Raw genomic sequence first — 19,942 nt, 5'->3', positions numbered from 1 at the left:
AGCCACATACTGGAGATGGTGGAACAGCACGCCCCTCTTAAATCTAAAACAGTCAGAAAAACCAATAACCATCAGAGCTGGTTCAATAACACACTTCGCGATCTCAAGATTAAGAAAAGACGACTGGAAAGAATTTGGCAAAAAGACCCCTCACCAGAGACCAAAGAACAATGGATCCTGGCAAACTCCAAATATAGAAAGGGCATTAGAAAGGCTAAAGCAGAACACTACAACGTGCTGATCGAAGCTGCTCCCAACTCAGCCAGCAAGCTCTTCGACATCCTCAAGTCGCTTGAGAAAACCCAAATCCCTGTCCCACCCTACAGACCCACGGAGGAGGACTGCGAAAATGTGAAAAAGGCTTTTGCAGACAAAACACAAAAAGCTAGAGAAGCCATCATCCAGGCTAGAGAAACCGCTAAAGAGATCCATCTCCCCAACGCGGCCAAACTACAGCCATATAAGTCAGACAATTTTAACTTCCAACCCATCTCCGAAGCCGAGCTGGCGAAGGTGCTAGCCAAGATGAAACAGTCTTCCTGTGCAGAAAATGTAATCCCTCCAAAATTAATTCTAGAAAATAAGGAACTGTTTGCCCCAGTGTTGTCTAAAATAATCAACGCCTCCTTTCACAGTGGCATGATTCCCCAAGCCATAAAGAAGGTGACCATTACACCATTGCTAAAAAAAAAGCAGGGCTGGATCCTAAGGACCCTGACAATATGCGCCCAATTACTAACACTAATTCTATCCTGAAAATTATGGATAAAATTCCCCCAGAACAACTGCAGGCACATGTTGAAGCCAACAACATTCTGCACAAGCAGCAGTCGGGTTTCCTTGCTGCTCACAGCACGGAAACCGCAACGTTAGACTTGCAATCACAAATGCTCTCTATAGTGGACAAGGGTAAGACAGGGATATTAATACTTCTGGACCTAAGTGCTGCTTTTGATCTTGACCCATTACTACAACAGGTTCTGGAGAAAACAGCTGGATGCTCCAAAGCGGCCCTGGCCTGGCTGGTATCGTTCCTCACAGATCGAGTAGCCAGAGTACACTGGGAAGAGAAGTTCTCAACTCCGACCCCCATTAGTGCAGGGGTCTCTCAAGGAGCTAGTATATCCCCCTCCTTTTCAACCTCTTTATGAAATATCTGTGCGTCCTCTTAGAATTCATCGGCGTTTATTTGACTAATTACGCTGATGAGACACAGTTAGTGTTAGAACTGGAGGGCGATTACCTAACCGACAAGAATAAGATCACGACTTTGTACGACCGGATTGATAAATGGATGGATGGAAGAAAACTGGATGTGCTTAAATAGCAAAAAAACAGCGCTAATGATTTTTGGCTCCAGCCAAGCGAGGGACAAGCTTGGAACAGAATATGGAGGGCGATTACCTAACCGACAAGAATAAGATCACGACTTTGTACGACCTGATTGATAAATGGATGGAAGAAAACTGGATGTGCATAAATAGCAAAAAAACGGAGCTAATGATTTTTGGCTCCAGCCAAGCGAGGGACAAGTTTGGAGCAGAATATGAGGAGTTTGTGGTCAAAGACTCATGTATCAAAGTAGTCTCCCATGTAAAAACGCTTGGGATGATGATGGAATCTACCTTGGTGGCTCAGACAAACTACCTCTATAAAAATAATGCCACGATAGCCAGGGCTATTATTCTGGCGCGTCTTGATTATGGCAATTCATTATTGCTGGGAGCAAAATGTATCAAGAAATGCCAGATGGAAAATAACGCGGTGCAGGCCGTAAAAGGAATTAACAGAAGAGACCATGTTACAGAGAGCAGAAGAACTCTTCATTGGCTCAGGGTCGAGGAGAGAATCCTCTTTAAATCCATGACGCTGGTGCATAGATGTCGCTACGGAGCAGCACCCTCGTCCCTCAGATCCAAGTTCATTCGCTACATCCCCAACAGGGTCCTGAGATCTCAAGCATCAGGCAAGTTACTGGTACCATCTGTAAACCGAGCCCAGGGTGCTGGGAAATCTTTCCTGGTCCAGAAGCCCGGCAATGGAATAACCTCCCAGTGACACTGCGAGTAGAACCCAATCACAAAATATTTAGGAAAAACTTAAATACACACTTGTTTAAGTAATTCCCTGATGCAACTGCCTCCCATCTTCCATCTGAGTGTCTACCCGTTTTTTGGCTTTGTCTCTCTGCGCCCTGATGCGCATGGGCTGTCGGCGCATAACAAATACAAAATACAAATACAAGACTAAGGGCCTCATTACACGGTAGGCGGTAAGGGAATACCGTTACCGGTAACGGAATACCGGTAACTGTATTTTCCCAAGCCGATCACGACCCGGACCCACCGCTATTAGCGGAACCGTAAAGTACGGCGCCACCAATAGCGGCGTGGCCGCTTGCGCGCGACCCCCACACCGTAAATAGCGCCATGGCGCTAATAGCACGCAATCATAACCCATGCGTACACGGCAATACCGGCATCCCAAAGACCCAAAAAGCATGTACCGGCATGGCGCTAATAACAGCATCGAAAACCACACGTTAAGAGTCCTGAGCAGTGTTCCCATCTGCCCCAGGTGGACACAACCAGCACAGGTGGAGTCAATGGAGACAGCCAGCACTAAAGAGCACACCACACCCCTTCCCACACCCCTTCCCACAGCAAGATGGTCCCAACACCAGCAGCATGACATGGGCCTGCGTACATGACTGCAGTGCAGCACCAACAACAACAGGCAGCACCGAAGAGACGTAGGAGTAGGAGGAGGAGGAGGCCGAGACTTGCGCAGCAAGCACCACCGGGGCACCCAGAAACACCACAAGGGCAGCCAACAAACCCCCGGAATCAAGGCGAAGATGACCATGGTATGTGTAAGGCACAACTAAATGTGCATCTGATAGAATGTGCCCATGGCACCATGCAAACACCAGATGAGCATGATGTGTATGTGGATGAGTATTGTCGAAATGCCCAGTCCGGACATGCAAGAGGCGATGGCATGGCGGGACAGGATCCGCGTCAGCATCGGAATCAGGAATAGCATCAGGAACAAAGGTGGAATATCATGCATGGAGAGACGTGCATTGTTGCCCTTGTGGCCGTCTGGAGGCCCACAAAGAGCCCTCTCCCAAAGAGAATCACACACACACAATGATGGAGACCATGCCTGTTTTTCAACTGCAGAAGAGTGTATTTTGAACATAACGTGTACAGAAAGTGCATAACCCCAACTGTGCAAACACCCTCCCCCCCTCCCCCCACAACACCCCCGAACACACCCTCCCCCCCCTCCCCCCACAACACCCCCGAACACACCCTCCCCCCCCTCCCCCCACAACACCCCCGAACACACCCTCCCCCCCCCCCCTCCCCCCACAACACTCCCACGTGAGTCCCAAGGCGTGAACATGTCCTTCCCCAAATGTGGCCGATATTCCTTGTTACACTATTTGTCCGCTCCTTCTTCGGGTGTTTGAGATGTTGTGCGCATGAGGTTGCGCATAGAGCGGCGTAGGGGGCTTGTCTGCCGTGAACTCCCAGAGGAGGCTGGGCCTGTTTCCTCCTGGGTAGGGAGTGGACATCTGCGCTCAATCGCATCCGCAATGCGGATCATGGCCTGCCTGAGTTGCCCCATCTCATCACATATGCGGTTCGTGCATGCCTCCATGGCCTCCCTCGTCTGGCGTGCGAAAGCACCAATGTCCTCCCTCAGGTGCCGTGTCTCAACCACATGTTGACCTACCAGACCAGCCATTTCCGTCTGCCTCTGGTAGATGGCTGATAGGTCAAGTTCCACGGTGTCTGCCGGTGGAATGGCTGATGCGCCTGGATGAATAGCACTGGCATCAGGCGTAGGTTCCAGGGGGCTCCATGACACATCATGTGTGTGGGCGGGCGATCCGCCTTGGCTGAACGGACCTGGTGAAAACATTGGGGATGTGAGCAAGTGGCGTGTGGGGATGGGGCTCTGACTCAGATCCTCATTCACCGGTGCTTCCTCCGCATCGGAAAGTGGCCCAGTGGCTGCTGCCTCACCCGTAGAGCTGGTGGCAGCAGAGTGCACTCCCTCCATGCTGCCTTCAATTGATGGGAGACACACTCCCGTGGTTACCACTACAGCGGCAGCCATTGCCTCTGGCTGCGTGGCACTGCTGCTCCTGCTGCCTTTGTCCCGGTCACTACTCTTGGGTCTCCTAGAGGTTGTTGCATGGTCCCCAGTGGTATCCCTCCTGGATTTCTTCATGGGTGTGGGAGTGGGTGCTGACGTGCGTGGCTCCTCATTTTCCATGTGTGATCCTGCAGGGGTGATAAGAAGGGTAAGTCATCATCTATGGGTCTACCTGCATTATGGCAGATGTATACGTCATGCAGTATGATGCATTTTGGGGTCATCATTGTGGAGGCATGGAATGGGGATGTTGGCTGGCTCATGCATGATTGGCCCTGTGTTGGTGGGTATGTGATGATGCATGCATGTCTGTTTGTGGCTGGATCCACGGCATTCATATGGACACATGATTGTGGGACCCCTCACCCTTCACTGCGCATTTTTGGGTGCATACACTCACCTCCATCCGATGAAACGGCCACGCCATGCTCCATATCGCCGACCCCCTCTATCGACTCGACTCCTATTGTGGAGGCACATATCTCCTCCCACTCCATCTTCAAGGGGGACTCTGCACCACCTCCTGTGGCCATTGCCATGTTGCGGTTCACAGAAAGAATGTTGAGCACACGCACCCGGAGGTCGTCCCACCTTTTGCGGCATTCCCTGACACTCCGGGTGGTGGTGCCCACCGCACTGACTTTTGTCGCAACTTCGGCCCAGATGGCCTTCTTCTTAAGGAGGGCCTCCCGCCGCATATCGTTCACAAATACCACTCCTGCATTTGCAGCAAGTGTGGTGGTCAGCATCATTAGTTCTTCATTGGTGAACTTTTCTTTGCGCTGGCGATCAGCAGTTTTTTTAAGCGCCTTCGGCATCCTCGAGCTACCCGGTGTGGTTCCTGGTCGGTGTTGCCTGGATATATGTCCTGGATGCAGTGGATGGCAATGGATTGTGTTTTTGAAGATGGCCGCTGTGCTCTTTCCCGTTCCTGTGCGACGACGTAATTTCCGGTTCCGCTTTTTAACGGTGTGCGGTAATGGCGGTGTCCGCTATTTACGGCTAGCGGGAGGGCGGAGGCGCAATCGGCGGTTTTGCGGGCGCCGGTAAGGGGCTTTTTGGGGTATTTAGCGGCAGGGCGGAACGGTCATTTACGGCATGGCGCTATGCTCGTGTCCGCGTACTCGTGATGGGACGCTATTAGCGGCCTCTTGCGAGGGCGGACACGCTAATGGCGCCATGCCGTAAAATTCCGATTTATACCGCCTACCGTGTAATGAGGCCCTAAGTCTTAGGAGCGGTGAGAGTGATCAGAAGCCCACAAAAAGCGCACAGTAACGAACCACAAATTACTCTTAGACAAGTGTATATGAAAAATATCTATACATTTGTTGTCGGCCGGACCAATAGACACAAGTAAACTTTAGTTTTATCAAAACAGTTACCACACAAAATACTCTACTATATAACATATACAATACATTTCGTAATGCGACAAATGAGGAGAAAACAGCCACAACCTGTAAAGAGAAGGGTGAGTTAACATACTAGGAGCATTAGACAATTCGTCAGAGCCGTTCCCTAACTTTCAAGTCAAGCCCTAAGAAGTGGGGAGCCTTGTGCTCAACAGTACAGTAGAGCGTAAAAACGCAATCGCACAGGCAGAACAAAAAGGCAGGTCTTCTTGGTAGACCTGTAGCAAGTCAGGAAGGGGATTGAGGCGATGAAGAATTGGTTCCCACTATTCGAGTAGGATCTGCCTTTGGCGGCAGAACAGTTTTCAAAAGGTGAGAATAGCTAGGGTGCACAGACTAACCCAGCCAAGATCGAATACCTTTCAAGGGATATTCGTGCATAAGAGATCGGTTGTGCCAGGGGGTCACCGGTAAGTGATGAAAATACTCACCGAACCTCAGCACAGTCCGAACCAAACCTTGCCAGTTCAGCCGAGGGCGCTAGAAACTTTGAGTCCTGCAGTTCCGGAGCGCTACGGCTCTCAGCCGCTGAGGGATAGAACAATCGTCTACAATGGGACAGTTGCCTTTTCTCAGCTTCCGAAGGTAAATTCCAGTGCAGCAGGCTTCAGGGCACAGGAGGGCAGAACAGCAAGGCACATACAGCGACCATCACCAACAGGTAGTGACGCGGAATCACAGATGCAGGCAGCGTTACGCACTCTCCTTATTTGGGATCTAGAGGAGCTAGGCCTGGGAAATTTGGCGGGAGAGGGCACACGACCACAAGCAAGCAATGTCCCAAGGCTCTGGTTTCCAAAGGGGATAGTTTGGTGGGTAAGCAGGGGCACAGAGTAGATGTTGCAATTACTCCAAAGTGGCAAAGCGCCTTGGCAGGCCTTCTTGATCGATGATGAAAACAGGGGTCCGACGGGACAGCAGATAGGAAAAGGTGTCAAACCTTCCAGTGTCTCCGGCGGTTCCACAAGTCTGTTTCTTCATTGCAGGATACTTGGCTCCTTCTGTAGTTTGGAGAGAACTCAAGTGATCTACCTGGAATGGATGCAGAGCCCCTTCTCTTATCCAAGATTAGCTTAGCGCCAAAATCGAGGACTTCCAATCGAAGATCTGCTCTCATGCAGGCATCCCAGTCGTGGACCAATCATGGTTCACGGTGGTCCCAGTCATTCAGGCACTCCAGACATCCTGACACCAGTAGTGTGGACTGAGACCAGACTGTCCCAACCAGCTTCCTGGGCACAAACACGTTACATGCAGAAGCCTGCGAAAGAGACCGGTTTTTGCAGGAGCGTGCATGCCCAAAAAAGGAAAACCTTCGTTACTCAACCTGAGTGAAGGCAAGGCACAAAATTGCCATGTGACAGAACAAAAGACTTTGTGGCTCGGCCATTTTCAGACCTGGCCAAAGTCTTGAACCAAATATGGTAAACGCAATATGATTCCGTAAAAAGAAGTAAAACACTTATAAAAAGTAACTGCTGCCACCAGTTCGTCCCAGGCACACTTCTACAATAACCAAAAAATCCTTAGAGGGTGTCTAGGGCTACAAAAGAAAAAGGACCCCAGTGCACGGTACTGGAAGGTACATTGTGGCCTTATCAAGAAATGGCAAAATAATCAAAGACTAAGGGAAACAGTTTCCCAGTACTGACAGTCTGAAGGACGTGTACGTTTCCCCATAACAAGTGAGCAAAAGCCCAGGGGAGCGCAGCTGAAGGCTGGGCTTCACTGGCAAAATTCAGGATAGGAAAGCCAAACAAAAGCAAAAGGTTTGTGGGAGTCCACAAATGGAGGCAAAATTACACATTGATGAAATCTTTCCTAACACAAGCCATTATTTTCTTTTGCTCGATAAGACAGATTACCGGATTAATACCATGGAAATACGAAAACGAAAAGTTCTGAAAAAGCTATTTGGAGCAGGAAAAAGGATACAATTACATCATGCTAGAGGTGGGGAGGGGAAAGCGCATATCATGTGAAATTGGAGAGTTGGGGGTGGTCTTGGGGGGCCAGTTACAGTTCGAACTGTTTCAAAATATCAGAAGAATACCAGAGGAATCACGCGAGATGTCCGACAATGGAAGACGTGCTCGGAAAAGAAAATGCGTCACACGAACCAAAGAGCAAAAGGGGGTAATGGAAGAGGGCCAGGGAAGAAAAAAGCAGCTCAGAGGAGTGGGGGGGCATGCAAAGAAGAGGGGGGCACTTGGTGAGTGCCTGAGAGGACAGGGAAGAGTTTTTGATATTTTTATGTTTTTGGTTTATCGGGGGAATGCCAGAAGAATCCCACAGGCATGGGCAGTTTGTTGTTTTACGTGTAGTTCGTTGCGGTTATCGCTGGAATAACGGGTGAATCCCACGGGAATTGGAAGAGAATGAAAAAAAAGGACATTTTACACCTACAGTGATCACATCTACTAAGCAGGAGGTAATGAGCCTTTGTGCCACTGGCCATGTCCAAAGGCCATGGCTAGTGGGGCCCAAAGAAACCTATTTGTGCAACATGTACAGTGGGCATAGCCATAGGCCGTGGCTACTGGCCATGACCGCAGTCCAGGGCTTGTGAGCCCCAAAGATACTTATTTGTGCAACATGTACAGAGGCCACGGCCAAAGGCCATGGCTAGTGGCCCTCATGTGATCTAAGAAGTTCCTATAAACTCTATTATAGCCTATGCAAGGAAAATAAGAAAAAGAGAAGTTATTCCTACATATGTTACTTTGAGTCCGGATAGTAGAGCTTTGAGAACTTTTTTAAGGCTCAGGTGCAACTTGACCCATACACGTGAGATCCTATATATAAGTGTGAATAATCTGTGCAGGTTCTGCCAAAAGATTGTTAAATCTCAGACCCATATATTTATATATTGTCTAGAATTGCAAGCAAAATGAGTTGAATTATTTAAGGACAATGGGCCTCATTACGAGTCTGGCAGTAACCGAGCTGGAAAAACCGGCACGTTACCGCCAGACTCGTATTGCTATTCCGCCTCCGTGATTCCCGGAATCACTGGGGCATTACAACCCCGGTGACCCGATAATTTAATAGAAGGCCCACCGTTTTATGTTCCTAATTCGGTAGTTCAAAAGTTGTATGGGGAGTCCTGCAATATCAAGTTGCTGGAGACGGTGGAGTCACTCGATGAACGACACAGAGTGTGAGGCCTCGATTATTTTGATGACAATAACATTTGCTCACACTAAAGGCTAATACTCAATGAAAAGGACAGAAAACCAATACTGGATTGCACAGCAATGCTTTTGACTTTATTTTTGGGAAGCCAATGCTTTAAAATAATACAAAGTAAATGTACATTTTATGTGTGCAATATATATATATATATATATTTTTTTTTTAAAGTGTTGAATTTGAATAATGCATTTTAAATCCACTGCCATCAACACCTTCTTTATCGACAAAATCGGCAAGATTCGCTGGCACATAGACACCAGCTCTGCATCCCCAGACCAGCCTAATGACCCTCCTCGCAAAATCTCCCCACCCTGGACAACATTCAAGACACTCTTGACAGAGGACCTGGTAGAAACCCTAGCCGCCCTCAAAGCCACATTGTATACAGACAACATCCTCCTAGTATCCATCCTCAAGACCCTCCCCTCCTCCCTACACGGAGATCATCAACAGCTCCCTAACTCAAGGCACCTTCCCATTGACCTTAAAAACAGGATAAATCCTCCCTCTACTAAAGAAACCCACTCTGGATCCCGACAATCTAGGTAACTATCGCCCCATCACCCATCTTCCCTTTCTGGGTAAGATCATTGAGAAAGGGATATCCGCACAAATTCAGCAACACATGGACACCAACAATCTCCTCCAAAGCTACCAATCCGGATTCAGACCCAGATGCAGCACAGAGACAGCAACCATACAGGTGGTCGACGATGCCCTCCACAGCCTTGACAACGGTCACCCCTGCCTCCTGGTTCTACTCGACCTCTCGGCCGCTTTCGACACAGTAGACCACCAGGCGCTTACGGACACACTACGTTGATACATGGGGATCAGCAACGTTGCCCTACACTGGTTCAAGTCCTACCTCGCCAACCGCCAGCAGTTTCTTCAGACGGACTCTAGATTTCCAGTGCCTAGGTTTCACCTGTGGAGTCCCGTAGAGTTCCATCCTCTCCCCAGTGATCTTCAATCTGTACATGGAACTGCTGGGAGCCCACGTAGCTACGCACAACATCCACCAATATAATGACACACAGATATACCCCAAGATCGTCTTCATAAAGGACATCCATAGGCTCAAAACCTGCCTCTCGATGATTCAGTCTTGGATGTCCAGTGCATACTTGAAGCTCAACCCCTCTAAGACCGAATTCCTATTCCTCACCAACACTGAACACCCAGACATACAGATCTGGCTATCAACCATGAACTCCGAGGGCATCACACCCAAGCTAACATCCTGTGCCAGGTCCATTGGGTTCCACATTGACAAACACCTCTCAGTCAAGACACACATAGCTAAGAAAACTCAGACAGCTTCGCATCAGCTCTCCATCCTGCGGAAAGGCAAGACCTTCCTCCTTTCCAGGCAGCTTTAGATCCACCATTCAAGCACTGTTCCTATCCCACCTGGATGGGGGCAATGCACTCCTCAAAGGCACCCCGTCGTCCTTCCTTGTGCCCCTGAGAAGAGTCCTACACGCTGCTGCGCGCCTCATCAAGGGTCTACGCAGATACAACCACATCACCCCGGCCCTCACCAACCTTTACTGGCTCCCACTGCACACACAAATCACCTTCAAGTCTTGCTGCATTATCTATAAGGCAGTCACCGTCAAGTCACCCAGCTACATTGCGGAGAAACTCAGCATCTCGCCCAGACAGCGCACTACCAGAAGCTAGGACATGTGCCGACTTGAAATCTGCTGCTGCAAAAAGGAAAGGACCAGAAGACGAGCCTTCTCTGCCTAATTCCCAAAATGATGGAACCTCCTCCCCATCAGCATCAGACTCGCCCCCTCGCTCGTAAAATTTAGATAAGAACTTAAAATCCACCACTTCAAGGAGTCTCTGCTCCTCAACACCTAAGCCATCACCTAGGCTCTCGCTAAACCGGACTCCACCCACTCCTCGCCACCCGGTACAGCTGTACCCCTTCTCTGTGTCCTACCCCCCGCTGTATATCTTTTCTGTTACCTCTGAAAGCGCTCCGTTATGCATCTGTAATATTGTATACCTCTGTAAAGTGCTCCGTTATGGATTTGTTTTGTATACTTCTGCAAAGCACTCTGTTGCTCCTCAAAGCTAGGTCTGCACCCAATAAAAACCCTTATAATAATAATGATAAATTGTGACCTTTTGTTGGAGACATATCAGTTGAATTACACTATAATCACTTTTAAACTGTATTTCTGAATTTGCTATAAATATGCATTTTGCTGCTTTTTTAATATATAGGGCATTACGTAGGAACCATCAAGCTCATAACATGAGCTACATACCCACCTCACTCACCAATTATGCTCTTAATTTATTTGCTTGAGTCAAAATGACATATTAGTATATTTAGAGTTCTTATTCATGTTCTCCCTTGAGTAATTGGGGACATGGGAAGCTATTGTGGTCAATTTGTCATGGTGCACATCATATCCTGCATGCCGGAGTCTAACGTCCACTCCAAAGGCGGTCTAAACGCCACCCGGTTGTGTGGCAGTCTTGCGGCAGAGAATAGTGCTGCATTCGCAGCAAGATTCAGGAGAAGTTCGGTCTCTGCGTTTTTAGCACAAGATAAAGTACTACCCCCGAGTACCTGACATGCTTATTATTAGACAACAATATTTCTGTGGGTCCCCCTTCTGGATGCATTTATGCATCAATGCTTATTACACTTGTGTGCATGATAAACATTAGATGATATCAATATCTTCCCTACACATTTTTATCACTAAACCAACAAGTGTTTGCACTTGCAATATAGTGTCTTTTATACTGAAACAGAAATACAATAATGCTGTCACTTTCTTGTTTAACATTTAAGTATATATATTCTCTTGTAGAGATAATATGAGCATTAAACATAGAATAGTCAAGCAATATACAGTTTCTAATATTAGCAAGAAAAAAGTGGCATTGATACCCAGCATCCTATACTTTTAAAATGTTCAACGTGCCTGCTACCAATCACAAGTGTGTATCTAGCCATTGGGGGCGCAGTACAACCTAAAATCATACTCACATTTGTGATGCTGTGGACTGGCAAGCTAGAGGACAGGTGAGGTTATACTGACCAATCTCTGGATATGCCATTAGGTGGAAAGAGTTAGAAACACCTGGTTAGAAAACACCCATGGCTTCTTTGGGCAGTTAACGAAGAACAACATAAAAACAATCTACAGCCATGTATCACAAACACATACATTGAACAATTGCTTATTTCAGGCCCCGAAGTATTGAAAATGTAAAAAAGTAGAATTTGGAAAAATTCACAAAGTGCTAATTTGTAGCCCCAATAGCAGTTTTCTGTCTCAGGTGAAGGCATCTGAAAGTTGTTTGCTTCTTGTTTGCAAGGAAGTTCAGCATTACAAATCAGTATTTGGGAAAGTTGTCAAAGTATTGGCCTACTCATTAAATCTGCTTGCTTTTCTTAACCAGGCAAATCAAGATCTTGCACCGCAGTCTTCTAGGACCTTCCCCTTCATTATAAACAATGGCGGAGCCTTCAGTGAAATCTCAAGAACTCCTTCAGGCTGCAGATACAGCTGGTTTTTAAAGGCCAAGTCCTTTCCCTGTTAGCCAATAACATTCTAACAGATAATGATGTCATTCATGTAATTAGTAGGAACAATGGAAAATATTATGTTTGTTTACATTTGAACTGAGACAATCTTCTTGTTATCTGCCACTTTACATAAGAACTGGCGGCTTCAACAAGAGGGGACAAATGATAGAAAGAGGTCAATGCTTTATCTTGTTTAACAAAATAATCTGTGTTTCTGATTTCTTGTGCTTTTCTGCTACTGTTTTAATAATAGTGTTATCAAGTTGCTGCATGCAATGCAATAACAATACTGATAAAGTGACCCAAAGGTATTTTTCTTGCAACTACTGTGACGAGAGGGATTACTCATACTCTTCATTTTTGGTATCTTTCTTGCAACGTCTATGACGAGGGAGATTACTCCCGAAGCACTCTTCAATCTTGGTATCTTTCTGGCAATTACTGTGACTGGGGAGATTACTCCCGAAGCAATCTTCACTCTTGCCCAAACCCCTACCGGGTCTCCCGTGGCTCCCATTACCTTCTTTCGGGAGGATGCATGTCAAAGGTTCTTCCGAGGGTGTTGGTCTTTTCTCGCTCTTGTTGAATGCTCTTCGTGTCTCTCTCTCTCCACTTCCAGCTCCACCGTAATGGCTTTGCAGGCTTCTTGGCTTTTCAGTGTCAGCGTAGTTAAAGGACCGCACAGTCATACCTCCGTCGGCCTCTCTCCAGCTTTTGCGTAGTTCGGGTCTCCGTTTGACTATGAGTGCTCTGCCAACCGTTCCAGGGTGTCCACTCGACCGAGGGCCAGCTTCTCCTGCTCACTTCCTTGTTCCCAGGTTTGAATCTCCCTGGGCTGACAGGTTTCATGCTGGATTCCCTCTTCAGTGTGTCCCTTCTTGGTTTTTATTTCCTGTAGCTGGGTCTTCCCCAGCAGAGTGTCATAGTCCTTTGTTTTTATCGATGGAGAATTCTTCATGCCTCCTTGGGGCCACCTCTTCTCAGTACTGCCTAGACTTGGAAAATGAGTAGTTTGCATCACTCCTTCAATCTTCATATTCTCAGTACTTTTGGGAGATGACTTATCACTGTGTATGTTCCTCCTCGTCTTGGTAGTATTAGGTCTTACGTAAGGAAAGCAGGGAAAGTTACAGTAACAAACAATAATGCTTTCAGGTTGGTTCTTGAAGAACCTCAAGGATTTCCTGGTATCAAAGGCAAGGGGGTTAGGGAGTTCCATCATGGAACGGGAGTCCCTGTCCCCATGAGGCGGTCTCTCCCTGTGAGGTCCGGCTTTCCGCCATCCCTAGGGGGGTTGTTGAGTAGCGGGCTCACCTGCCTAGTCCCACAGGGAAGGGCTCCCCTCTGGGGAGAAGTGATGCGATAATGTGAATCGTCACACTTGCCAGTACAAAACAGAATCTAACCCAACTCACAGCTTGCCCATCCCAAAGCTATAAATAGAGACTAGATACTGGGCCTCATCATTAGTTGGGCCTTATACATTAAATGCGGCGGTAACACTATTACCATTGCATTTAAAGGTTGGCCCAATCATGAGTATGGCCATAACTGGACACATTCACCTCCAGCTCAGAGCTCAGAGCTGGAGGTGAATGCTCTGGCGGTACAGCCATTTTTTGTGCTAGTACCGCTGGTGGTATTTGCACCAGCAGTAATAGCACAAACCATCCCCATTGTGTATAATGGACACAATGGGAATTTACCACCTTACCACTACTCGTGATCCGGCGCAAATTGCGCCGGACCGAGTAGCAGTAATGCTAATTGTGTTGGGCGGTATCCTGGCACAATTATACCCGGGATACCGCCCACCTTGTGATAAAGCCCTCTGTGCATATTAGCGACCTGCAGTGCACTGGAGGGTCCCTGAAGAGTTTGGTACAGAGAGGAAAAAAGGGATAGGAGCCCAAGTCAAAAGGCATGAAATCAAGATTATAAACTGAAGACTTAATACAAATCTACAAGAAGAAACACACAAAATGCATTTATTATGTTCTGTACCTGGATATCGGTAAGCTCTTGCAAACACCGAGAAGCTATCTTATGTCCATTTTCCATGGTGGGGATATGTAAATTCTGTAAAAGAATTTAAGAGAACATTAAAAGAGTCACACAGCTTTGTGGTTCATTTAAGACTAATAGAAATTTACTTGTTTCTAACAGTAAGATGAACAGTGTTAGGTACAGGTGCCTGGTAAACAATCTATACTTGAGCAATAAACCTTGATAGGCAAGGAAATTACCAGGTCAGGTGAAGCCCACAGGGCTGAATTAGTTAACGCTAGCCGTGGGGCATTAAATAAGGAAGGCATGGCATCAAACAGTAAGACAGACACAAGTGATCACAGTTCAAGGGTATTAATTGAAGCCCACAGGGTTCAAAGGCGCAGGGTTTGCGGCCCGCATCCTGCAGTTTTGAAGCCCAGGAGGGTCACCGTGGCTCCAGGAGGCCATGCCCTCTTCTCCACAGCTTGGGCTGTATCCATCCGCAGGGCCTGAAGTCCACGGGGTTCAAGGGTGTGGGGTCTGTGGCCCGCACCCGGCAGTTTTGAAGCACAGGAGGGCCAGCATAGCTCTGGGAGGCCATGCCCTCTTCTCTACAGCTTGGGCTGTATCCATCTGCAGGGCCTGAAGTCCATGGGGTTCAAGGGTGCGGGTGTTTGCTCCCGCCTGGGTGTTCACGCTTCGCCAGTGGAGCGCCTAACAAAGAAAAAAAAGTAGCAGACCGTAGAGTGCCTTTTGGACCCGGCACAAAAAAGGGTCTCACTCTCTCCAGGTTAACAAATATCAAGTCCTCAAAATCCAGCAAAGTTGCTGGGGGTCTCTAAGGCGGAGGGAATTAGCACATTTCTGAGAATCCTCCCTAACAAGCACGGCTAAAAGTTATGTAAAAAAGTTATGTAAAAAAAACAGACCTTGTTTTTTGATTTCCCGAAGGAGGCGCATGCATGGATGAACAGAGAGAAGATGCGTCCTTGCGAAGAAGATGGAACAAAAGAACAAGAGAGGCACAAGTGAAGATGGCATAGATAGCGGCCAAGCACAACCAAGATTTTCTTACTATTAAACCTGTGTTGCTTCGGTGGGATTGGAGTGCCAAAGGACGGACCCAGGACAAGAGGGCCATTATTAGGCGGACAGCTCTTTTCAAAGGATGGTCGCCAGTTCATACACCTTTTCACATGGCGGGATACACCACTGATTAGGATCACAACCTGAGTAAGAGGAGACCTGACTTATTGCCGAGGCTGCCACGCCCTCTGTGTTCTATTTTGAGGGCACTTGTTTTTGTGTCCACCCGCTCTGCACTAGCCACAGGTACACACACTGGAGGCGATTGCAAGGGGCGGATGTGCCCGAGCATGGGTAATGATGCTGGGCAGTTGTGTTTAGTTGGGGAAGTTAATTGGGAATGCATTTTGCCTGCGCGAGTGCATATAGGGAATAGTAGAACAGTATTCTTGTTTGGATTACTGCACAGAGGGGGCGGGAGTCACCTGATGTGTCAGTGACGGATAGTCTTTTCACTTTAGGCAGAAGCTCATGGCTAGAACAGTAAATGTACTTACCTGGAACGTAAGGGGTTTAAACGCCAATGTAAAGCGAAACAGAGTTTACTCGTATCTGAAGAGATGTAAGGCAGATATTGCCATGCTAGAGGAAACACACTTAACAGCTGAAAAGCAAACATTGTTAGCAAGTAAATGGAGAGGGCGGGTGTTTGACTCTCCGTATTCCGCCTACGCTAGAGGGGTCCTGATATGTATAGCGCCCACAGTACCTTTCAGCATCACTCATATCAAAACTGACAATGAGGGCAGAATGGTGCTGGTACAAGGTCTATTAGAACACATAGATACTTGTTTTTAAAACACGTACGCACCTAACCATAATACAGCTGCGTTCTTCCAATCACTATACCCACGATTGGGCCCCTACAGGAACAGTAACATTGTATGGGTGGGGCGACTTTCACTGCACACTGAATCCAACCCTGGATAGATCGGATGCCAAATGTACTAAACCAGCCCCACCAGCAAAAACTCTCCAGACACTCCTACCATCATATGGTCTGATAGATATATGGAGGGTACTCCACCAGGATACCAGACATTTCTCGCACTACTCAGCGCCACATGAAGTGCACACTAGGATAGATTACTTTTTTGTAGGCCAGGAACTGGCACATCTTATTATACATGTGCAGTATAAAGGAAGGTTCCTATCAGACCACGCCCCGCTTTGTCTACAGTGGCAATATGCACCACCCAAAGCTCTGATACCTATGTGGAGGGTTAGAAGTGAATCCCTGAGTGATGCCCCCTTCCGTGATCGTATCAGAGATAGTATCACTAACTATCTCACACACAACACTGGAAGTGTATCCAGGGCGGGAACCTTTTGGGAGGCTCTGAAGGTGGTAATCGGGGGAGCCCCTATAGCTGGGTCAAGCAGTGTCCAAGCAACAATCAATAAAGAGTTAACCCTCGCTGAGGAACAGCTAAGGAAATTGGAGCAATCCAATCCGATACAAACTGGCAGGTACACAGAGGTTGCGGAGCAAAAATAGGCATGTGTGGAGAATGCTGGTAGCGGCTGGGTAAGCATAATTATTCTAAATATATCGAGAGGCAACATAAAGAGGGTGATAAACCTGGCCGGTTCATAGCATGGTTATATAAAAAAGAAGAGAGGAGGGGCCCTATACATTCTATATACACACAGCCTAGAGACCCTTGCCATACCCAAAGTGGTATCAATGAGGCCGTCCAAGAATTCTACCAATCTACCTATCAGGAGGGACACCAGACACCTAGGGCACACATAGAGGAAGTGTTAGATGAGATACAACTTCCTAGCCTGAGTAAGGAAGAGCGAGACAGCCCAGAAGCGCCCATTACCCTGGAGGAAATACATGGTACGATTAAAGCTCTGCCGACTGCAAAGACTCCAGGTTCAGATAGTCTGCCTAGCGGATTTTATAAGAAGTATGCTCAGGAACTGGCCCGCATTGACTTAATACCTTAGCTGATTCATACGAAGCAGGTGTCCTTCCTCACAGCTTGAGGGAATCCATTATTATACCTATCCTCAAACCCCACAAACTGATGAAGTGCAGTTTGTTAGGGGGAATTCTCATTCTATGGCTAATTTCCGTTACCTATAGAGTCCCCCAGCAGCTTTGCTGGACTTGAAGGGTTTGTTTCTTTTTACCTGCTAAGAGGGAGACTCTTTTTCCCACTCTTAGGCCATTTTGCTATGTGTGTTCTAGGCTATTTTTGTGTTTAATGCCTATGGGATTTTCTCTCCCCCATAGGAACCATCTTTATTCACATGTGTTACACCCCACCCTCAGTGCAGTGACACAGGGGTGTCGTAGCGACCCCCAAACAGACTCCATACCCTGGGACGGACTACTGTCTCCCAGGGCATGGAAAGTCCCCATTGACTTTACTAGTCAAATCTTATGAACTTAACCAGTACAACCCATCTTACTATGGAGGTACTGGAAAGGGTTAATAGTGTTTCCCTTCGGTTCATTTTCGAGGGGGTACCGTAAAGTCCCTCTCTCTAAAGTTTCTGGCTGGTGGCAGTGGTTACTAACAAATATTCGACCGCGAATATTTTCCTATGGGATTTTCCCATTGTTCGAGGCTACCACTTTTTCTGACAGCCTCTAACATACCGCTGGTTTATTTTATTTTTTTGATCAAAGACTTTATTGATTTTAAACATAGGAAAACAACTTAACAGTACATCTATCTCTCTGTGTATCAGGGATGGGAGCAAGGGAGCAGTCATACAATCAACATTTTCAGGAGGAGGGTCAGGAGAGGAGAGAGAAGCAGGTAAAAAAAACTAAAAACAACAAAAGAGAGGAAAGAAGAGAGAAGAAAAGAAAACTCTTGATAACTGGGACTGTTGTCTAGTGGTCCGTCAGACTTTGCCAAAACAGGAGTTACTCGTGGCACAATCAGTATGTTCCTGGCTCGCTTCATTCAGCATCATGCAGCTCTGTCCATTCCTAGCGTCTGCCGTGGCACACCTGCCTTCTAGCTGGCGTCTTCCCAGCGACTCCATATTTTGTTCGCTTTTTGCGGGCAGCCCCTTGCAGCATATACACGATGTTCCATGTCAGCGCAGATGTCCACATGCACGACCCATTGGTCGTAGTCCGGAGTGCGTTCTGCGCCCCACAGTTGTGCTATATTCCGCCTGAGCACTGCCGTTGCAGTGGAGCAGAGTATCTTTTCATACCGGGACAGGTCGGTTTCATTAGAGATCCCCAGAAGGAGATGTTTTGGGCATCTGACTATTGTCTTGCCTATAACGCTGGATAGTTTGTCGCAGCATTTCTGCCAGAGTTGTTGGATATTATTGCATTCCCATAGGATATGGAAGAATGTGCCCTCCTCACGCTTGCATCGCAGGCAGCGTGCGTCTGTCGTCTTCCCCCAGCGGAAAAGGGCGACTCTTGGGTAGTAGACGCGATGCAGGATCTTTAGTTGGACCAGCCTGAGTCTTGAAGAGATGGTTACCTCGCGCGGGTACATTAGGGCCTCCACCCAGTCTTCCGGCTGGAGCGGTCCCACGTCCCGTTCCCATTTGGTCTTCAGGCTGGTCAATTCTGGTGTCGCAAAGGATGTAATCACATTATACAAGGTGGAGGTGACTTTCCGTTTCACCTGGTCCGACACCATATTGCATTCAAGGGGGGAGCTTTCTGGTATGTTCCGTGTATTCTGTTGGTGGGTGCTCCACGCATTTTGCAATTGCGTGTGGTGGTATCTTTCTGTGGCTGGGAGGGAAAATTCCTCTTGCAATGTTTCAAATGGTGCAAGTTTTCCTCCCGCAGCACAGCCCCGACGGTGGTGATTCCTCGTTGGACCCATTCGGGCCATATAGGTAGCTTTTGTATTTCAGGAAGATGGCAATTGTTCCATAGGGGTTGGGCCAGTGTCAGTTTCCCATCCCATCCTAGATGTCGGTGTACCTCTTTCCATAGTCTCACAATGTGTGTCGCCATATCTGGTTTCGGTGGGCGACCCAGGCTTCCGTCGAGATGTTCTAGTGCTGTTGCGTTGTGGGGGTTAATTGCCTTGATGTGCGGAAGTGTCCCATCTCTATGCAGCATGTCATTGACCACCGTCAGCTGGCCGGCCCAGTAGTATGATTGCAGCCTGGGTAGTCCAATCCCTCCTTCCCATACGGACATTTGGAGCGTGGAAAGAGCGATCCGCGGATGCGCCCCCCCCCCCCATAGCAATTTTCTGAGGATGCCTTCGAGCTTATGGAATTCTTGCTGCGGGATATATAGAGGGGCATTTTGCAGGATGTACAATAATTTGGGGAGGGCAATCATTTTGAATAGTGCAGCTCTACCCAACAATGTCAATGGCAATGAGATCCAGTTGCGGCTGTCTTCTGCGAATCTTGTTACGAGTGGGGCAAGGTTCAGGGATGTATAGTCTGCAAGTTGTTGCGTGATACGTATCCCAAGATATTTGAACTGCTCCATTTCAATCTGGTAGGGGCCGTTCATTGCACTGGTTGCAGGCGCAGCCCCTGTAGGGAATAGGATGGATTTGGCCCAGTT

At 47.7% G+C, this 19,942-nt stretch overlaps 1 protein-coding gene across 4 annotated transcripts in view; it reads right to left on the bottom strand.

The window, feature by feature from the left end:
* Positions 1–19,942, bottom strand: part of BCAT1 (branched chain amino acid transaminase 1) — an 891,267-nt gene that overhangs the window by 63,719 nt on the left and 807,606 nt on the right. For 3 of the 4 annotated variants that reach the window (XM_069628492.1, XM_069628489.1, XM_069628491.1), the window contains exon 10: positions 14,347–14,421. In XM_069628492.1, the coding sequence (XP_069484593.1) occupies positions 14,347–14,421 (75 nt within the window). Of the gene's footprint in view, positions 1–11,799; positions 11,858–14,346; positions 14,422–19,942 lie in introns of all 4 variants that reach the window. The other variant, XM_069628490.1, reaches the window with a different exon arrangement.

The sequence above is a fragment of the Ambystoma mexicanum genome, chromosome 12, assembly GCF_040938575.1.
Source record: "Ambystoma mexicanum isolate Mex_15411 chromosome 12, UKY_AmexF1_1, whole genome shotgun sequence".
Taxonomy (NCBI): domain Eukaryota; kingdom Metazoa; phylum Chordata; class Amphibia; order Caudata; family Ambystomatidae; genus Ambystoma; species Ambystoma mexicanum.
Note: the sequence above shows the minus strand (reverse complement) of the source record. Positions and strands in the feature narration are given on the sequence as shown.